The sequence below is a fragment of the Nuphar pumila genome, chromosome 6 (genome assembly GCF_984573655.1).
Source record: "Nuphar pumila chromosome 6, dmNupPumi1.hap1.1, whole genome shotgun sequence".
NCBI lineage: Eukaryota > Viridiplantae > Streptophyta > Magnoliopsida > Nymphaeales > Nymphaeaceae > Nuphar > Nuphar pumila.
In genome coordinates, this window is record NC_143254.1 from 122,399,573 (window position 1) to 122,419,662 (window position 20,090).

At 37.2% G+C, this 20,090-nt stretch overlaps 1 protein-coding gene across 2 annotated transcripts in view; it reads right to left on the minus strand.

Moving 5' to 3' along the window:
• Nucleotides 1–20,090, minus strand: part of LOC149835996 (uncharacterized) — a 74,013-nt gene that overhangs the window by 18,347 nt on the left and 35,576 nt on the right. For both annotated transcript variants that reach the window (XM_090008900.1, XM_090008899.1), the window contains 2 exons: nt 18,825–18,927; nt 18,611–18,658 (listed from right to left, as the gene is read on the minus strand). In XM_090008900.1, the coding sequence (XP_089865026.1) occupies nt 18,611–18,658; nt 18,825–18,927 (151 nt within the window). The remainder of the gene's footprint in view (nt 1–18,610; nt 18,659–18,824; nt 18,928–20,090) is intronic.

A 20,090-nucleotide genomic window follows, 5' to 3' on the forward strand; every position in this document is an offset into this window, starting at 1 on the left:
AATATGTCCAAACCACCGTAAACGATTCTCTCGCATCTTATTTTCAATGGGTGCAACACCTACCTTCTTACGTATCTCTTCGTTCCGAATCTTATCTTTTATTGTATTTCCACACATCCATCTAAGCATCCGCATCTCAGCTACACTCATTTTTTGAATATGATGTCTCTTGGCAGCCCAACATTCCGTACCATATAGTAAAGCGGGTCTAATAGTCGTCCTATAAAACTTTCCCTTCAACCGCAATGGCATTCTACGATCGCACAGCACTCCAGTAGCACTTTTCCATTTCATCCACCCAACCTTTATCCTATGATTTACATCTCCATCAATTTCTCCATACTTTTGAATGATGGATCCCAAATATTTGAAATAATCATTCACCGGTATATCTTGCTCACCAAGCTTCACTACACTCCCATCACTACTTCGGAAGACATAAACTCTGATTATTCTTTCTTGTTCAAACTATTGTCTAATGATGAAAATATTTATGTAGAACCTCTTATTGAAAATAGAACAATAGTTGAACCAATAGTATACACTAGAAGAAATCGAAATGCATTCAATGAAGGTGTAAATCAAAGTAATCATGAAGCATCAGAAATTCCTTTAGAACAAACCACTATTCGTAGATCAGAACGAACCTCAAGAATCCCAAATAAATTTGTGTCTTATGATTCATTCTCTCCTAAACATAGAGCATGTCTTATAGCTATCCACTCATATTTTGAACCCTCATGTTACAATGAAGCAAAAAATTTACCTGAATGGATAAAAGCTATGCACATAGAATTAGAAGCTCTTAAAGAAGCTAATACTTGGGAAATTCTGGATTTACCTATAGGAAAAAAGACAATAGGTTGTAGATGGGTTTTTAAAGTAAAAACCAAAAGTGATGGATCCTTGGAAAGGCATAAAGCCAGATTAGTTGCCAAAGGATATTCTCAAGAATACGGAGTAGATTACGAAGAAACTTTTGCTCCTGTTGCCAGGATGACCACTGTTTGAATGCTTGTAGCTATTTCTGCTATTAAAAATTGGAATATATTTCAAATGGATGTTAAAAATGCATTTTTAAATGGGAATCTCAATGAGGAAGTATATATGGATATTCCACCTGGATTAATAATTCCTTCAGGTAAAGTGCTTAAATTAAAAAAGGCATTATATGGCCTCAAACAAGCACCTAAAGCTTGGTTTGATACTTTTAACAATGTTATTACAAGGTATGGTTTTAAACCATGCTATACTGATACAACTTTGTTTATCAAGAACTCTTCTGCTGGTATTATAATTTTACTTTTATATGTTGATGATATGTTAATTACAGGTAGTGACAAGGAGGGAATCAAGAAAGTAAAACAATTTTTGAAAAATTCTTTTGAAATGACAGATCTTGAGTTTCTAACATACTTTCTTGGTATAAAAGTTTCATACTCTAACCGAGGATACATATTGTCACAAACAAAGTTTGCTTCAGATATTATTGATAGGTCAGGACTTTCAGATGATAAAGTTGTTGATACTCCAGAGATTGTTGGAATGAAAATGCGAGCCGATGATGGAGTTCCTTTGGACAATCCAACTCCCTTCAGACAGCTAGTGGGATCTCTTATGTATTTAAGTATTACAAGACCAGACATAGCCCATGCTGTACATATAGCCAGTCAATTTCAACATGCTCCAACATCAGCTCATATGAGTGCAGTCATGAGAATTATTAAATACATCAGAGGCACTATAAATAAGGGAGTCTTTTTGTCCTCTTCTTCCTCCTTAGATCTTATTGCATATTCTGATGCTGATTGGGGAGGAGATCCAAATAACAGGCGCTCAACAACTGGTTTTTGTATATTTCTAGGTGAATCTTTGATTTCATGGAGGTGCAAGAAACAACAAAAGGTGTCATTATCATCTACAGAAGCTGAATATAGAGCAATGACAACTACTACTATGGAAGTCGTGTGGCTCAAACAACTGATTTCAGATATGGGGATTCACCTTCAGAATCCTACAAGATTGTGCTGTGACAATAAGAGTTCGATATACATTGCTCGAAATCATACATTTCATGAAAGAACTAAGCATATAGAGATGGATTGCCATTTTTTTCGTGAAGAATATTTGAAGAAGACTATTGATCTTCCCTATGTGACATCAGAATATCAACTTGCTGACTTCTTCACCAAGGCACTATGCTCACCAAGATTCAACTTTTTACTTGACAAACTTTCGGTGATTTCACCATAAGTTTGAGGGAGACTGTTAGAAAATGACATATATATGTATATACTTGAATATATATATATATATATATTTATATATATATACATACTTTTCGTAATACAAGAGTATGTATATGTATATATATATGTATATAACTATATATTTAAAGTATATACTTATATTCTTGTAATACTTATTTATTTATTTATTTTTGTAATTTTATTTCTTTCTTATTTTTTGTCTTTTTGTCAAACAGTCATAATTGACTAGAGCTGTTGGACTGTCAAAACAGCCAACAGCCTTTTTGTCAGGTTCTGTCAAACAGTCAAAATGTTGACTGTTTGAATAGAGTTGTTGGGCTACTCCCAACGGCTCTAATTAGAGTTGTTGGGAGTAGCCCAACAGCTATCCCAACAGCTATTTTAATAGCTCCTCTCATGTAACCTCTCTATAAATAAGGGCATGATGCCCATTGTAATTTATATACAAAGGTAGAGGGTTTTACCTCTCACATATTCAGATTCAAGTGCATTTATGCACTATTCTTATGTTTGTGCTGTGGAGCATTTTGTATGCTATTTTGGTTTACCATATTGGGTGAATGTATGTTTTGTCAAGTTGTTTGTAGACTTGATTGTGTGAAAGACTCTTTACACACATGGCCTACAGTGGTTCACATCTGACCACTAAAGCAAAATTCTCAGTGAACATGCACACACACAATCATTGAAACATGTTCATAGTACACATTCATTCACACCCAATAAGTATGTACATACAAACAAATTACACATGCATACGAACAAATTCCTGCAACATGCATTTTTCATGATCCGTCATATGTATAAACTCTCAAATAAGCACATGATCATATTCATGCATGTTATAAATTTCATGAGTTTTCATGCATAAGACATAAGCACGATAATCTAATGCATATCATAACAAAAAACACTTCTGCCATTCATACGCAATAAATCTGAGCATACTACATTGCTTGGGATACCGAAACATAACCACCGAGTCATAGCCATGCTGCCACAACGCCCAGGGCAACATTAGTATGCTGTTAGCAGCATGCTTCTCGTGCAGAAAGATGCAATCAAAGGTAGTGGACAGCGAACAATGCTGCCAGCATTGTTCTGCCCCATAACAGCCCACAGAAAACAATTAAATCACGTGTAATGATGCTGGGCAGACCTTACACGAGTCATTACTAAAAACTGGCTTGTTTAACTTAATCGCATTCAGGTAGATTTGATATAAAACAATTTACAACAGCCTATAAAAAGAATTTCAACATAACAATATGAATGACAGTCAATTACACCTAGCCGTGGCAACAATCAACTGAAGAAAACAATAGGCTAGAAGTGCACGGCTAATGCACAATCATGCCAGCCACTAAATACATAAATTCATTATACTAGAAAAAAATATGGCTATGCACATTCATACCAGCCATTAAATGTAGAAATACATTATGCTGGAAAAAAAAACAATACCAGCCACTAAATATAGAATTACATTATGCTGGAAAAACATGAATGTACACAGTCATACCAGCCACTAAATGTATAAAAATATCATGCCGGAAATACACGTTTGATGCATATTTGTACAGAGAAATAACATGTAACCATACAGTTATTCAAACTTAGTTATTTCAGAAACCATTGATTTTCGGCACGTATATAAACACAGTTTGATGACAATTTTGTAAACATAATTAGTTCCAAAAATCATTTTTAACAGTCATAGATTTTCTGCACATATATAACACAGTTTGATGATAGTTTGCAAACATAGTTATTTTCAGAAATCGTTTTTAACAGACAGATTTTTTGCACATATATAAACACGATTTGATGACAGTTTACAAACATAGTTATTTTCAGAAATCGTGTTTAACAGTCATTGATTTATAATAACTTAGGTATCAAGAAACCACAATCTGATGATGTCAGCACTCTAATATTAATGAATTCACGTCTAGTAACAGAAAATATATGAAAGAACCCACGAAGAATAACAGAGAAAACTTTAATGCGCAAAAGAAATAACAATATAAAGGAAAGCTTTACAAACAAAGGAAACTTGAGAGGAAAGTAAAGAAAAGGTAACAACAATTCAGATATGATAAAACAAAACCATAGAGTAATGATTCAGATCTAAACACACATCTGATAAAAAAAAACAGAGAACATACTCAGATTTGAAAAAAACAGAGAACATAAAAGTAACAATTAGATCTCAACACAGATATGATAAAACCAGAGAACACCAAGGTCCAAATCAAACAAGATAGGACAATCATGTATTTTTGCTATGCATATACAAGAAAATAGAAAATCAACATGTCTATTCTTGGGTGAACACTCATCAAATCTGAGCATGAAATAGACTATACATGATCAATACATGAATTCAAGAAATCGACCGGCATAAATAAAGTTTTTGGTACATAAAGAAAATCGTTATAAAAGAGTAAATCTGCATATATATATATATATATATATATATATATATATATATATATATATATATTCGAAATTGTGTATTTCTATATATACATATACATAGAATCAGATCTCTCTTTTTCTTTTTCACTAAAATATTACATAAACCTGATCTAAGCTATTTCCCCGTTTGAATCAATAGAGGAACCCATACCTTCGATCAAAGACGGAAAAGATCAAAGAAATCTATGTCGGTGATCGGAAAGGTTCTTCCTTTCCTTTTTCTCCTTCATTCCTTTCCCTTTTTCCTTTCTCTCTCCTCTCCCACAATTTTCCCTCTCTTTCTATCTTTCTTTCCCCCTTCTATTTCTTTTTGTGTTAAATAATGGTTGGGCTCCTCTAGAAGGTAACACCCTCCTAGAGTCCCCCATTTGGTTAAGGGATAGAGAACTTCTTTTCCTTTTTTTTTAAACTACTTTGTTATTTTATTTTATTTATTAATTATTTAGTGTATTATCTCTAGCCACATTTGGGCTCTTCTAAAGGATGACACTCCTCTAGAATCGCCTAATTAAGTGGAGTTCTACAAATGTGGAACTCCTCCCCCTTATCCAGAAAATAAATTTGTAATTTATTAATAATTAATAATTTATTAATTATTTATTAAATAATAAATTTCTAGAATGTTCTATAGGGTATCACCCCCTCTGGGAGTCCTTTTAACATGAAATTTCACTCAATTTAACCTTTACATTGAATTTAAAACTTTAAATTAGTTCTACTTGGATTTTGGATCCGGATCCAAGATCCAAATCCATATCCAATATCCATATGAATATCAGCCTAGACTAGATCCTAATTAATATGGGTCTTAGACTAGGTCCAAATCCATATAAACTTGAATCAAATGGATCGGATCGAATCCGATCAAATCCAGAACTAGCCACGTCGAGGCAGGTCATTTTTTAAAAACTGCAATTTTCTGGCCAACTGTAGCTCGAATTCAAAAAGATAAAATAATAATGTTTTCAGAATTTCAGGACGTATCTAATGATATATTACATGATTTTCACTTGAATTTAACTTGAATGTCGATTTTAAAGGTCAAAAATAAAAAGTTTTATCAATTCTTATTTGCCTCGTTTTGGTCATGTCAACGGGTCATGGGCCACACTCAGACTCAACTAACATTGCCTAAAATCAAAGATTTTATTAACTTTACAAAATACTTAGCCAAATTTTCAAAAATCTTAGAATCTACAATGAGGGGAAAACACACGATATTTCATTTGCAATGACCCAAATTTTGATTTCCAGTGATAGATCTTGGGCATAGAGATTTGTTCAAACCAAGTGTGTAGGGTCCTTCATAACTCACGTGTTGTAGCTCCAGTAGGAATATGTAGCAATACTTATTGGGATAGAGTGGTTGTGATAAAGGCTATAACAACCTAGTCATTATTTGCCCATGATATGAAGCATGGATTCCAAACAAAAGAAGTTGATGGTGATGATAATAATTCCCCCGATTCCTTATCTATCTTGCTCTCATTTGGTGCAGAAACAAACTCCGATAACATGGTTTCAGTTTCAGTAAGGTGTCCCATGAGATTGTGATCGCTGATAAATGGCTCGATCTGTTTTTTCAAGGTAATGAAGTCATTTTCATTCAGCTTGTCGGTGAGAAGCTGACTAAGAAATGAAGAACTGAGAGGACTAGAAAAAGCCATGGAAGTAAAAGGTGAAGAAGAGATGATGAATAGAAATGAGTTCCTGAAAGTAAATGGCACGACCCTTTTTTTTTGGTCGACCTTCCTTCAGTAACAGATGAGGATCACAAAATGATTGTGAAATAATCTTTGGAGACTTGATCTTGCACAATAAACAGACAAGACAAAGACAAAGACAAAGAAAGAAAGGAGAAGAGATGATGATGGAGGCAAAGAGGACGTCCAGATCCAGATGTATTTTGTATTCTTGTATTTATTCTACAGTGATGTCTTTTCTTATATATATAAGGGACACACTAGATTACAATATTGCCCTTTGGATGTAGAATAAATGCAAGAATACAAAATACATTCGGATTTGGATTTGGATCAGATTCGACTATTCTTGATAGTCTTAACACCCCTCCTCAAATTGAGCATGGTTGAGAACCATGGACAATTTGGATTTCAAGTGCCAGTGGTGATGCACAAAAAGTGATTTTGTGAAAAGATCATTGACCTGGTCCTCTCCTCGAATAAACACCGGTTGGATTTCTTTGGCTTTCACTTTTTCTCCGACGAAATATTGATCAATCTCTACATGTTTCAATTTACCATGTTGAACCGGATTGGTAGAGATGACCGATGCACTTCGGTTATCACCATAGAATAGTGAACTGGATATACGCTGATGCAAGTTGAATAAGATATGTTTAATCCATGCAACTTCTACAATAAGTGCTACCATAGTCCGATATTCTGCTTCCGTACTAGAATGGGCCACCATTTTTTGCTTCCAACTACCTCAAGATACTAGGTGAGTACCTAGATAAACCCCATAACCAGTCACAAAATGTCTAGTAAAAGGATCATGTGCCCAATCGGCATTAGAATATGTGGTAACCTTAATAGAGACTTGAGTACTCACCGAAACTGGTTTGACATAGATAAGGCCATTTGAGAGAGTGCCTTTAATATGTCTGAGAATTCTTCTCACAACTTCCATATGCTTCACATGGGGCTTATGCATAAATTGTGATACTTGATTCACCGAAAAAGCTAAGTTTGGGCGTGTGAACGTCAAGTATTGCAAAGCACTAATGATGCTGCGATATTTTTCTGTCTCAGGAAAGTCAACATCATCGGGAAGAGCATTTACCCAATTGAGTCTGAATGACCATAGGAGTATATACAGGCATGCACTACAATATTCCACTACGGTGGAGAATGACTAGCATACTTGTGTTGCGATAGAATTAGACGATCTGATTGTTGATCCACTTGCACACCCAGGAAAAACTGAAGGGGATCCAAGTCCATGTGAAACCTATTATGAAGGATGGATTTCAACTACTTAATCTTAACACAACTGTTGCCGATAATAATTGTATCATCCACATAAACCAAGATAATAGTAATATTAGATTCGTCACAATGGACAAACAAGAGGAATAGTCACAATGACTACACTCAAACCCAAGAGAATGTACCATATTGTTGAACGTAACAAACCATGCTCGCAATGCTTGTTTGAGACCATATATAGCCTTCTTTAATCTGAGCACGGTGGACTGAGTGTCTTTCTCATGATAGCTAGGTGGGTGTTCCAATGATTTTTTTCGAAAAGTTTAGTAATTGGTATATATGGAATAGAAAGATTTCACCCGCCCAAGTACAAAATTGTTACGAATAAAGAAGAAACTAGTAGATTTAGGTAAGAAGCAACATAAAATAAACTAAATTTTGTACCTAAATATTCAGTTTGATAACCGACTACTAATTTCTCCTCGGCTTCTGGTAAATCAAAGGGAAATCTATCACGTTCTGCTAGTGAAGAAATTATAAAAAAACCTCTTCGTACAAATCACCATAGAGGAAGGCGTTTTTAACATCCAATTAGAATAAATCCCATCCATTGGATACAACTAGAGACAAAACAATTCGAATCGTTCTCATTTGAACAACTGGGCTGAATGTTTCATCAAAATCAAGCCCATGTTCCTGAGTGTAGCCTTTTGCTACTAACCTGGCCTTAAAACGTTCAATGCTGCCATCAGATTTTCGTTTAATTTTATACACCTAGCGACATCCGACAACATTCTTACCTGCTAGCCGAGGAACCATTTTCCATGTATTGCATTCATGAAGGGTTAATATCTCTTTATTCATGGCATGAATGTTGACTAGCTTCAACAAAAGACTGTGGCTCTTGAACATCATCAAGTAAAGTAGCATATACCTGAAAATCTAGAGAAAAAGCATCATAGCTGACCCATCTGTCAGGAGGGTGCCTTATTTTGTTGGTCATGTGAGTAGAGGAGAATTGCGGCTAAACAGGATCACCATTGGTGGAATGGACAGGTGGCTGAATCTTCATACCACTAAATAGTTGATTAGGCTGAACTATAGCCCTACTGGTGTTACACAAAATATGCTAAAAAATCTGGTTAACTGGAGAATCGTTGAGCTGATTCGTTAAGGCATTGTGCAATGCATGTAACGACCCCAACTCATACCCGTTAAAAAAAAGTTTTTTTTTTTAACATTTGCAGAAACATTCCCAGAGACCCAGGGCATTTACAGTCATAACACATCCGCAATCACAAGGGATCTTACATTACCATCAACGAAACTAAACCAACTTCATTAATAAAAATCATATAGTCTAAGAATAATATGCAAATGAATATAAATAAATCAAAAAGTGGAGTCACACTGTCCCTAAGTAAAGTTGTCATGCAGTCGTGTAGTCCTCGTAGCTCCTCATAGTAACAAGTCCCCGCACTAAGTCTGAGAGGCCGTAAAAAATATAAAGAATAAGAGTGTTAGAATAAAAAATCTTGCGTATGAGTCCCTCTAATGAATCAAATAAACAAAAAGAACATAAATAAGATTTATGCAACATTTTAGAGGGCTACAATTACAACAAAATCATTATTCAATTAATTATTCATACAATAAAGAACAACTATTAAATAATAGAAAAACTATTAAGCAATAAGAAACATTTATCATGCATTAGAGGACAATTATCATGCAACCACTAATATAACACAAGGGAACAGGTAATTAAGCACGATATAATGCATAACAGAAATATGTATGATTTTAATGCACATGCATGAATAGCTTATTATCTTGTATCAGAGTTTTCCTTTTATATGCATATCTTTATTAAATGCACACAATTTTTTGTTCATCTTTTTATTATTATCATAACTCTCGGATACTCAAAACAGGTAAACAATTCTCGAGGTCAAGTTAGGTTTTCAATTGTAGCTTATCACACAATTTGTATTTTAGTACTGAGTTTCACACTTAGCCCTCGACCGATATCAAGAATCAACACCATCTATTAGAATATTAGAAATCAATATATAATGTCGGGATACTAGGAAAATCAACATCTACTAATGTCACTTTTTTGGTATACAAAAAACAATAGTTTTGTCTACATACTACCCACAAGCAAAGTGGCGAAATCACCCTAAAATCGTGCCCGGGAGGTAAACTACCTAGTTGGGTTCATGGGCACAATCGCACATGAAATTTTAGTATCCTCATGGTTCCCAAAAACCGCAGTTTAAGATTCTCACACTAAAGAAGGGACATCTAGGAAAAACGTAAATTACACTTTTCTCTTCTTTTTATCTTTTTATTATTTCAAATTCTTTATTTTGCAAATCAACATACAAAATCAACAACCTATGTTTCGCAAATCAACATGCGAAACTCATCACGGGACTACAACCCGTGACAACATGGAACAATGCAATTAGAGTAATGATATCAAGTTTGATTTTTGCGATGCATAACAAAAACTAAACATGGAGCAACTGCTCAAGGTCCACATGGCCTACGATGATCCACTTTTGATCACCGATGCATCCAATGCAAAAACTATAATGAATATGCCACATGCATTCATCACATGCTTTCAAATGCACATTCATGCCTGTTAAACAAGAATGTACATGAATAACAATTTTCACATGTATGTAACCACGTGATTATACAAAATACATGTTTCTTTTCATGAATATTCTCATGCTCAATATACGAATATTCATGCGAATATGCATATGTAGAACAATATAAATTTCAGGATTTGCATATGTCCATATAACATTGCATTAAAAATGTCATGATCATGCCTCAACAATAATTCTTCTACCCATTTGGCAAGCCTAAGGTACAATGCACACACCCACCATGTCCAACCCATGCTGCCCGTAGGCAGGACAACATTGGTAGGCACCTGGACATATTTAAATAATCCCGTACAAGCATGTAAAACAGTTCGGAATGATCATGCAAAATTCTGCATGACCAAGCTCAAAACGATGCATTTCATGTGCAAAATCTGAACATATATAACGAAATCCAATGCATGAATCATATAAAAAGATCTGAATGTATAACAAGCATGTCTCAACATGAATACTTTGTCTAGCATACGTGGAAAAATTCTGGTTTTTAAATCATTAAACTCCCACATATATATTTTTATTACTTTAATATGTTTAAAGAAAATCTTTTCTTCAGGAGAACAAAGAGAGAATGGAACTCATGGCCTCATGTTTAGGTGCACACACGTCTGATCAGTGGACCTTGCATAAAATTATTTTTTTTTGTAGCAAATAGGCCAACTCGACCGAGCTGACTGGTCGACTGGGGCCTAGGCCCTGCCCAACTGGCTAAGTCGGTTGGGTTTGGGCTAAACAGCTACCCAACCGATCCAGAGAATCGGTTGGGCCCAGCATACTAAAAAAACTTTAAAATATATTATTATTCTGTTTTATTATTATTATTATTATTTTTATTATGCCATTTTAACAGTGTGCCAATTCAATCCAGCCGATTGAATCGACAGGAGCTCGCTATATATATGAATGTATTTTAACTATTTTTTTTAACAGAGGTCTAGTCCCAGTCTGGATAGTGGACTGGGACCGAACAACAGACTGTCCTGTCCGAGCCAACTGTTCAGGCTGAGATTGGACAGTCGTCCGTCCCGTCCCGGACAAAACACACAAAAACCCAAAATTTTCTTTTTAACTGAATACATATATCTCTCTTTTTTCCATGGACAAGGTTCGTTTCAAGAACCGCAATCCCATGTCCATCTGTTCAGATATGTACACTTGTCCAGCGAACAGATTTGTCCAGAACGGATAAAGCAGACAGAGCTCAAATCGTGCTAGATCTGCCCATCATAATAAATTAATTATTTATTACTAATTAAATATCCAAAAGCTTCCAAAGGGTACCTTATCCCTCTGGGAGTCTTTTTAACTTTAAATATTTTTAATTCAAACCTATATATTGAATTTTAAAGTTGTATTTTCATTGAATCTGGATCCGAATCCAAGATCCAAAACCATATCCAAAATCTATTTGGACCCTAAGCTGAATCAATTCCTAATTATTATGGGTCTTGGACAAAGTCTAGATCCATATTAATTTGGATCATATGCATTGGATCCAACCCAAACCTGGCCCGTCGAGGCGGTCCTTTTTTGAAAAATTACGATTTTCGGGCCAAGCCTGAATTCGAAAAAGTAAAATATCGTTGAACTCAGGATTTCGAGACGCATCCAACGATATATACTTCAAATTTCACCTCTGACCCAAATTTTGCTTGAATTTTGCTCGAATTTAAATGTTAAAAATACAACTTTTTATCACTTTTTAATTGACTCATTCAGACCTTGTCGATGAGACTTGGACCAAGCCCAGATTCAACTAACATATTCCTACTATTGAGCATTTATCGATTTTTTCTTTCATACTTGGCCAAAATTTCAAAAATCTCTAATTTAACTAAGTGTAAAAATACGCGACATTACAAAGCAGCAGGTTCACTACGCTGTTAGTTGGCTGTTCATTTTTTCTGAAAACATGATTGCCCTGATAACTGTGCATTAACAATTGAAGATGTATCTACTGGTCGAGGATTATCAGTTGCAACATTACCACTAAATCCATGCTGCATTTTTTGTGATGATGGTGGTCAAAAGGATTACAACGATGTGTAGCAAATGATAGTACAACCCCACATGTTCTCATGAAAGACAACACGCCGTGAAATAATGATTTTATTTGCAGCATAATCAAAACATCTATATCCCATATATTCCTCATCATACCCAATGAAGTGACACAGTTGCCTTGAGAGATAATTTATTTCGCATCAAACCATCAATGTGAACAAAACACTGACTTTCATATGCATGTAACAAAAAATAATTGGGATGTGAACCGTACAACAAAAAATAGGAAGATTCTCCTCTAAGATTTGATAGAGGCATCCTATTTATCAAATAAATGTTGTATGAAATGCCTTCGACCACAAACCAACCTTGAGATTAGCATTATACATCATAGTCAAAGTTGTTTCCACAATATGATGGTGCTTCCGTTCAACCACACCATTTTGTTGAGAAGTCCTTGGACAACTCAACTCACGCTGAATCCCATTGTCAAGTAAAAATTGTGTGAATTGATTGGGCATGTATTCACCACCACCATCACTCTGTAAGGCTAAGATTTTTCGACAAAATTGGGTTTCAACATATGTTTTGAATCTACGAAAAACATGGAAGACTTGGTCCTTGGATTTCAGAAAATATATCCAAGTGAAACGAGTACAGTCATCTAAAAAAATCACATAGTATTTGGATATGATAGGGACATAACAAGAGAAGACCCCCAAACATCAGGGTGATTAAGCTCAAAAGAAAAATAAGCTCATTTATTTTATCTGAAAAAGGGAGTGCATGACTGTTACAACTACAACAACTAACACAAGAAGAATAATTTTTTCTTTTGACATCAATTAAACATTTATTACATAAAAGATCAAGAAAACTCGAATTGCAGTGACATAATATACGATGCCAAACATCAACTTGTTGGTGAACTCCTAGACTTGATGACGATGCAAACAATAAATAACTGACTAACGATGAAAGAGGCTTTGAAGCTTTTAGAAGTGGAACTAGAGACAACCGCAAATATATTCTCATTTCCTTCCCTATGCGCTTTTCTCCACTAGTTGTACCAGACATCGCAACACTACCACCTATCCTCACATTCTTCCGCTTCAATGCTGGACATGACTTTTTTATGTGCCCTATTTCCTTGCATTAGTGACACGGTGCAATGCGTGCACCACTCACATCAAACTTAGGTGTTCCAACCTTGGGTGTAAAATCCATGATTTTTTTGGGGTTTTCTTAGAAATGATATGGGATTATTCCTAGTACTTTTATGAGAAACTCATCGACCGTGATTGGATCGATGAACTTTTGAATGTTTGCCAGGTTTCATCGCTTAGACAACACCATCGGGATCTAGATCTCGACGAGGGATCTAATCGAGGTCCAAAATGGGTCTCACATAAGATAACTAGGGGCATGGGTCCATTCAGACCCAACCCAACTAAGAACTCAACCTAATTGCATAAAGACTGGATTTGGATCCAATCCAATCTGAATATCTTGCAATCTCCCTTAAAATAAGGTTTTATGAGAATTTGGATATCTGAGATCCAAATCCAAACCAGCACTCTTACACTATATATATATATATAAAGATATTAGTAATAAAGATTGAGTTGGATCCAACCCAATCCACTCCCTTGCTCAAATTAATTGGGTTGGATCCAAACAGGGATGTCGACACCCCCTGTCAACATTCCCTCTATCCTCCCTATTTAAACCCCCTAGGGGGATTTTCTTTTTAAAACAATGCCCCCCCCCCCCCCCCCCCGCCCCTCTCTCTCTGCTAACCCTCCTTCCCTATCTGAGCTCCCTCTTTCTCTCTATTGGGAACCAGTGGGAGGCCACCCACGGTGATCCCTCTCATCGATTCTCTCCTCTCTCCCTGCTCATCTTCCGGCGAGCCACACCAAATGTTGGCCACCACAGGTAAGCTCTCTCTCTCTCTCTCTCTCCACCCCTCCTGCCTCTTCCTCGTTTTCTTTTCTGGTAGGAGGGCGCCACCCTCCTACTTCTCTCCCTATCACCTCTCTGTTGCCGGCAGGAGGGCGCAACCCTCTTGCCCCTCTTCCTCTCGTGCGATGGAACCGAGCTTGGCTCAACCTGGACACTGCTCGCTCATTTTTTTTTGGCTCGACCGACCTGAGCTCGAATTTCCCTCTTCGTTGGGATCGAGCCCAGCTCGGCCAAGGGTTGGCCACTGCCTTCGACTGTGGCCCAATCACCTGCTTGAGCCCAACTCGGTTTCTTTCATTTTGTTGGGACTAAGCTTGGCTTCCAACCAAGCCAGGCTCAGCCAGAGCTGGCCATGGCCTTTGGCAGTGGCCCAACCACCCACCTTACCACTAGGGGAGCGACGGGGCAAGGCTCCATGGTGGCGTCTCCCCTTCTTCTGGCCGGTGCCCCTCTCGTGCAGCAACAATAACTGCTACTGCCTTGGGGTCGGCCAGACCGAGTTGAGCTCGGGCCCAACTGAGTTCAACTCAATCCCTAGTCGATTAGGGATCGACAGTGGTCGATCGAGCTCAGTGCTGTCTAGGTGCCCCCTTATTAACCAAGTCAAAACCCGACTCGTTCCGGTCGGCTCGAACTGGGTTCGGGTTTGACCCCTGCGACACAATTGTTGCTTATTGTGTTAATATAAGATTGTTACATCATTCTTTACGTAGCACGAAAAAAATCCCTTTAGCACACCACATTGGCGCAACGGACGAGACATGCTTACCAAGGCACAGACAAATTAAAAACCTACCCTCGAAATCGTCAGAGGTTCAGGCCATCTTCAAGCTAGGGGAAAGTTGCACTCAATGATGACAAAGAAACATTTCTGATATATACGTATTATATTTACGTCAAATGTATATATATATATATATATATGCTTTTAACTCAAGAACACAGTTTTGTGTATTCTTGTCCCCTTTTAATTATGTCATTTACTTTTCTACCGCACTATAATGTGAACAGGCTTCAGCTTTATGCAATTTACTTAGCCCAATGTATGGTTTCGTACACCGGGCCCTGCTTTATGCTATTTATTTTGCCACCGCACTATAATGTGCACAGGATCCAGCTCTATGCAATTTACTTAGCCCGATGTATGGTTTTGTACACTGGGCCCTGCTTTATGCTATTTTACTTTGTCGTCGTGCTATCATGTGCACAAGTTTCTGCTTTAATATATATGTGTCCTATATACATACATAAAATTATTACAGGTACGCAGTTTTGCATACTTTTGTACTATTTCAATTACGCGCACATTCATATAGAGTATGTAGTTTTGCGTACTCTTGCTTACTTTATATTATGTTAGCATTTACTTATTTAAAGACACAGATTTGCGAAATCCTTGCTGAAACTCAATTTTAAAAGAATCTTCATTCAGTTAGTCGTTTGGGTTATCAAAATACAGGGAATAATAAACCCCCGAACGGTCTCAATTATTTCTACATATTATCCTGTGAATACCCGCATGTCATAATTATCGAAACAAGATTATGATGTTCACTTTGCTTCTATTGAAACTGAATAGTGTGAAATGTGATAATGCATATGTTAGTTTTGTTCTAAAGTCTGACTTCGATGCACCTACCAAGCTTTTATGAGTCAGACCCATTTTATGAAATACAGGTGACTTATAGACAGATGCTGCAGGCGATGGCGCGATGACGTGATGATATCAAGAATTCATTCTCTGTTGTTCACTCCTGAGCACATTTTGTAATTTTGTATGAGTTCCTTTATAATAACTCTTTCTATATAAAATCTTGTTTTTAATCTACATGGTTTCGAATGAATGTATGAAGATACAAACCTAAATTGTTAAAAGAAAATTTTGCCTGGAATCCGCCCAAGGTCCGTCGACTTGTTCTTTTCAAACACTGTTTCTGCTGAACTATCAATTTTAACTCTGAAAAAGAATGAATTGTTAAAATTTCAAAATTTTCTTAAAATTTACAAGTTTGGGATTTTGGGGCATTACATTGGGCCCACCACCATAGCTACTTGATTGCTTAGATGCAACCACAACTGAATCACCAACAAGATATAACTGAAGAGACTTCATCTTAGTCTCTACTACAATGAGCTCAAAACGAGCTTGAGTGAAGGGAGGGAGGACTATCTTGTGGATTATGGCACTTCTCACATTGTCAAACTCAAGCCGAAGTCCCATAAGAAACTCTACCACCCTCATAGTCTCCTTGGCCAGAGTTTCAAGATCCATGCAAGCCGTACAATCCTTATATTTATCGCATTTCTTGTTGCTCTCAATCAACGCTAATGAATCCTATAGTAGTTGCATCTCAGAGTGAAAATCCTGGATGGACTTGTTTTTTTGTCTCAAGGACCTCAAGTCTTGCATTAACTAGTACTATTGGACACAATTTTCTTGAATATATACCTGCTTTAAATATCCTCATGCATCTTTGGCTTTTTGAAACTTAGAGATATTCATCACAATCCTTGGCTCTACTGAACCAAGAATCCATGACTTCACTTTAGCGTTGTTTATCTTCCATTTTTTCATCAAAGCATCATGATTTGGATCACTAGCATTGGGCTTCACATTAGTACCATCAAGATACCCTCACAATCCTTTTCATTCAATCACTACTACCATAAAATCAGATCAAAATGCATAGTTGGTCCCATTCAGTTTCATCAGAGTTAACTGTATAGGATCTCCCTTCTTCATTTTTACTTCAAGCCTCAACTACAATATAAAGGCTGCACCAAACAAACACCAATACCAGCAGATATCCAAAGCAATATGTATTGCACCAATATCAATTTTAAACAAGAGGCTAGAACACTTAGCCACAGCCACACACGAGTGATATTCTACCAAACCTTAATAAAACTAGAGAAATCACAATCAGATATCATGATTGCAATAATAAAGATGACCCAACACCTATTTCAGCAGAAATAATGCATATCCAGCAATCCCCATGATTCAAACTGTCCAAAGACCATTACCGCCAGAAATAGGTCATGAAAATATGAAGAAAATGTCACCAAAAACACAAAGATGACATCCAAAACTGATTCCAATCCCTCTCCAAGGCAAAAACAACCAGATTAGGAACAAACCCAACAAAAAAAACCATCGGTAAGGGCAGAATCAACAATTTTCTTGAATCTGGACACTATTCACCACAATATCCAGAAATTCTAAGAAAATTCAAAATAAATCCAAAACTCAACCGACGAACACGTTTTTTATTCATACATCTTCTAAAATCATAAACTAGCAAATGCCTAAGTCACAGCCCTCAAATCCCAACTGACCGTACAACCCAAGCCTTCAAAGATGACGTCAACAAGGTCTGTGCATGAGTTCTGGCTAAGCCTTCTTCCTCGCACCAGCATACTTAAATCTCCTCTTTAGCTTGCATCCATGGCTTTGATACCATGTTCAATAAGAAGCAAAGAGGAGAAGAAAAGAAGCAAAGAGAAGAAGATGAACCACATTGAGCAAAAAGGAATGAACGATACAACACAAAAAGGGGCGTGCCTTCTTGGCTGCACTAGAGAACAAAAATGATTGACTAGAGCCCCATAGCAAAATTCAAGAGTGCCCCTCAAGAATAAACATATGTACATGAGATAAGAGGGTAGCACCCAATAACTATAATACATGGATTACATTTCACAACATTAATAAGGACAGAAAAAGATGTAGAAAATGCACAACTCCAAAATTGGTTCCTTTGCAAAGCCAAGTCCAAACAGTTATCTTCCACAGCATCATACAACAGGATTCAGAAAAACTTTCAGAGATACTGTAAGTTTAAAAGGCCAAACATTGATCAACGGGTCGGTCTACCAGGACACAGACAAAGTGGGTCAATATGGTTGATCCAGTAAGTTGTCTGATCAGATCCATACTGGGATAATGAGGCCTGGGTTGGACCTATGTGTCGTGTGGCCAGAATAGATCTAGACAAAACTCCCTCAAGTCAGGCCAGGATCGGACAACCATTGCACACCAAATAATTGAACCAGGCCCTTTCAGCTGGCAAGAAACCTGTTTGCTGCCTAATAAAGGTCGGGTCTCATAACCAGACCCATCTGTGTCTCCCCGGAACTACACACATTTACAAACATATTCAAATAGAAAGTGGCAGACAGATTCAATTTGTGCTGCTAAGCCTCTTTTTGGAGGCAGTATGCCCATAAATATAGCAGCAGACTGAATTCACACCTTTTATTACAGTTTCCAGGAATTCTTCAGCCTTTTGAACTTCACCACCTGCAAAAGAATTGTAGATTCAGATCAAAACCAGTAAAACTAATACTTTCTATTATAGATAAATACAAAAAACAATACAAGATATTGAAAGAAAGCAATGATCATTCCCTTGTACACATGACGTTACATCAAAAAGTACTTGCACTGTGCAAGGGATACCACATACCCTTGTACGCATAACTTCGTTTAGAGAGAACCTTGGCAGCATAAAGTTGCAATACTTTTTGTAGCATAGCCTCAAGACCTGGCTTATCACCATCTTCTTTTGCCTATAAAATTTTCAAAGAGAATTATGTAAGGAATATCAAAATTTTAAAAAGTTTCAAGTTTAGAATTGCAACTTGTGGAGCAAAAACAAGACTTGGAAAGTGGAAACCCATGGAAAACCTGTAGTCAACCAGTTCTATAAGTTATGCCCTAAATCCAAGTCAAAGTAGCTGTCAGGGCCTGATTCCCTAGAAGGGTCGGCCCTGCAGTTTGGCATGTGGAACGAGGCTGGGCGCAAGGGCAGGGCATGCAGCAGGGCTTGGCTTGCCGCGGGAAGGGCAGCAGACTAGTCGTCGAGGGTGCACAGCGGCGGCAGTAAGGGGGGGCACGCTGGCCGTGTCTCACGGTTAGGATACGGTCACAGGCACACTGCCCATGCGTGCAGCAGGCAGGTGGAGGGCATCACACTAAGCGCAGCAGCAGCAGGCAAGGGGTGCGGCAGGCTGGGAGTCAAGGACGCAGCAGTAGCGTCAACACCCGGACGACACTGGGGCGTCGTGCCCTAGGGCAGGGGACACGTTGATGTGGAGGGTAGTAGGGCGTTGCCGCAGGGGCGTGTTCACGATAAACCATGCAATGAGAATTGCAAAAATACAAATTGCAAGAGATAACCCTAAGGAGTTCAATAAAGAACCAAAAAGTCACAAGCACATAATGTGCATAATACACAAACCCACTAAAAGGGCAAATGCCAAAAGGCAAAAGAGGAATCTTATTAATGAGAAAAAGTGAGAGAACTCAATACAAATCTTAAAGGGGAAGACACCTTTATATACAAGAAAGCACATTAAAGAGGGGCCATTGGGGGCTCCCACAATAGACGTTGGGGGACCCAAGGTCTATTTGAGTGCCCCCCCCCAATGGTCCCTTAAATGAATAAATAACAAAAAAGAAAATAGAAAATAAAAAGCAAAAATAAGAAAATAAAAAAACCTAAAAGATTTAAAAATTACATAGTGAAAGGATCAAAATACCCTTATCGGGTATTTTGGTATAAATACACAGAATAGTATATATATATATATATATATATATATATATATATATATATATATATATATATATAAACACAAAACGAGGTTGGGCGCAAGGGTAGGGCGTGTGGCAGGGCAGCATACTAGTCGTCGAGGGTGCACAACGACGACAGTCAAGGGGGATACGATGG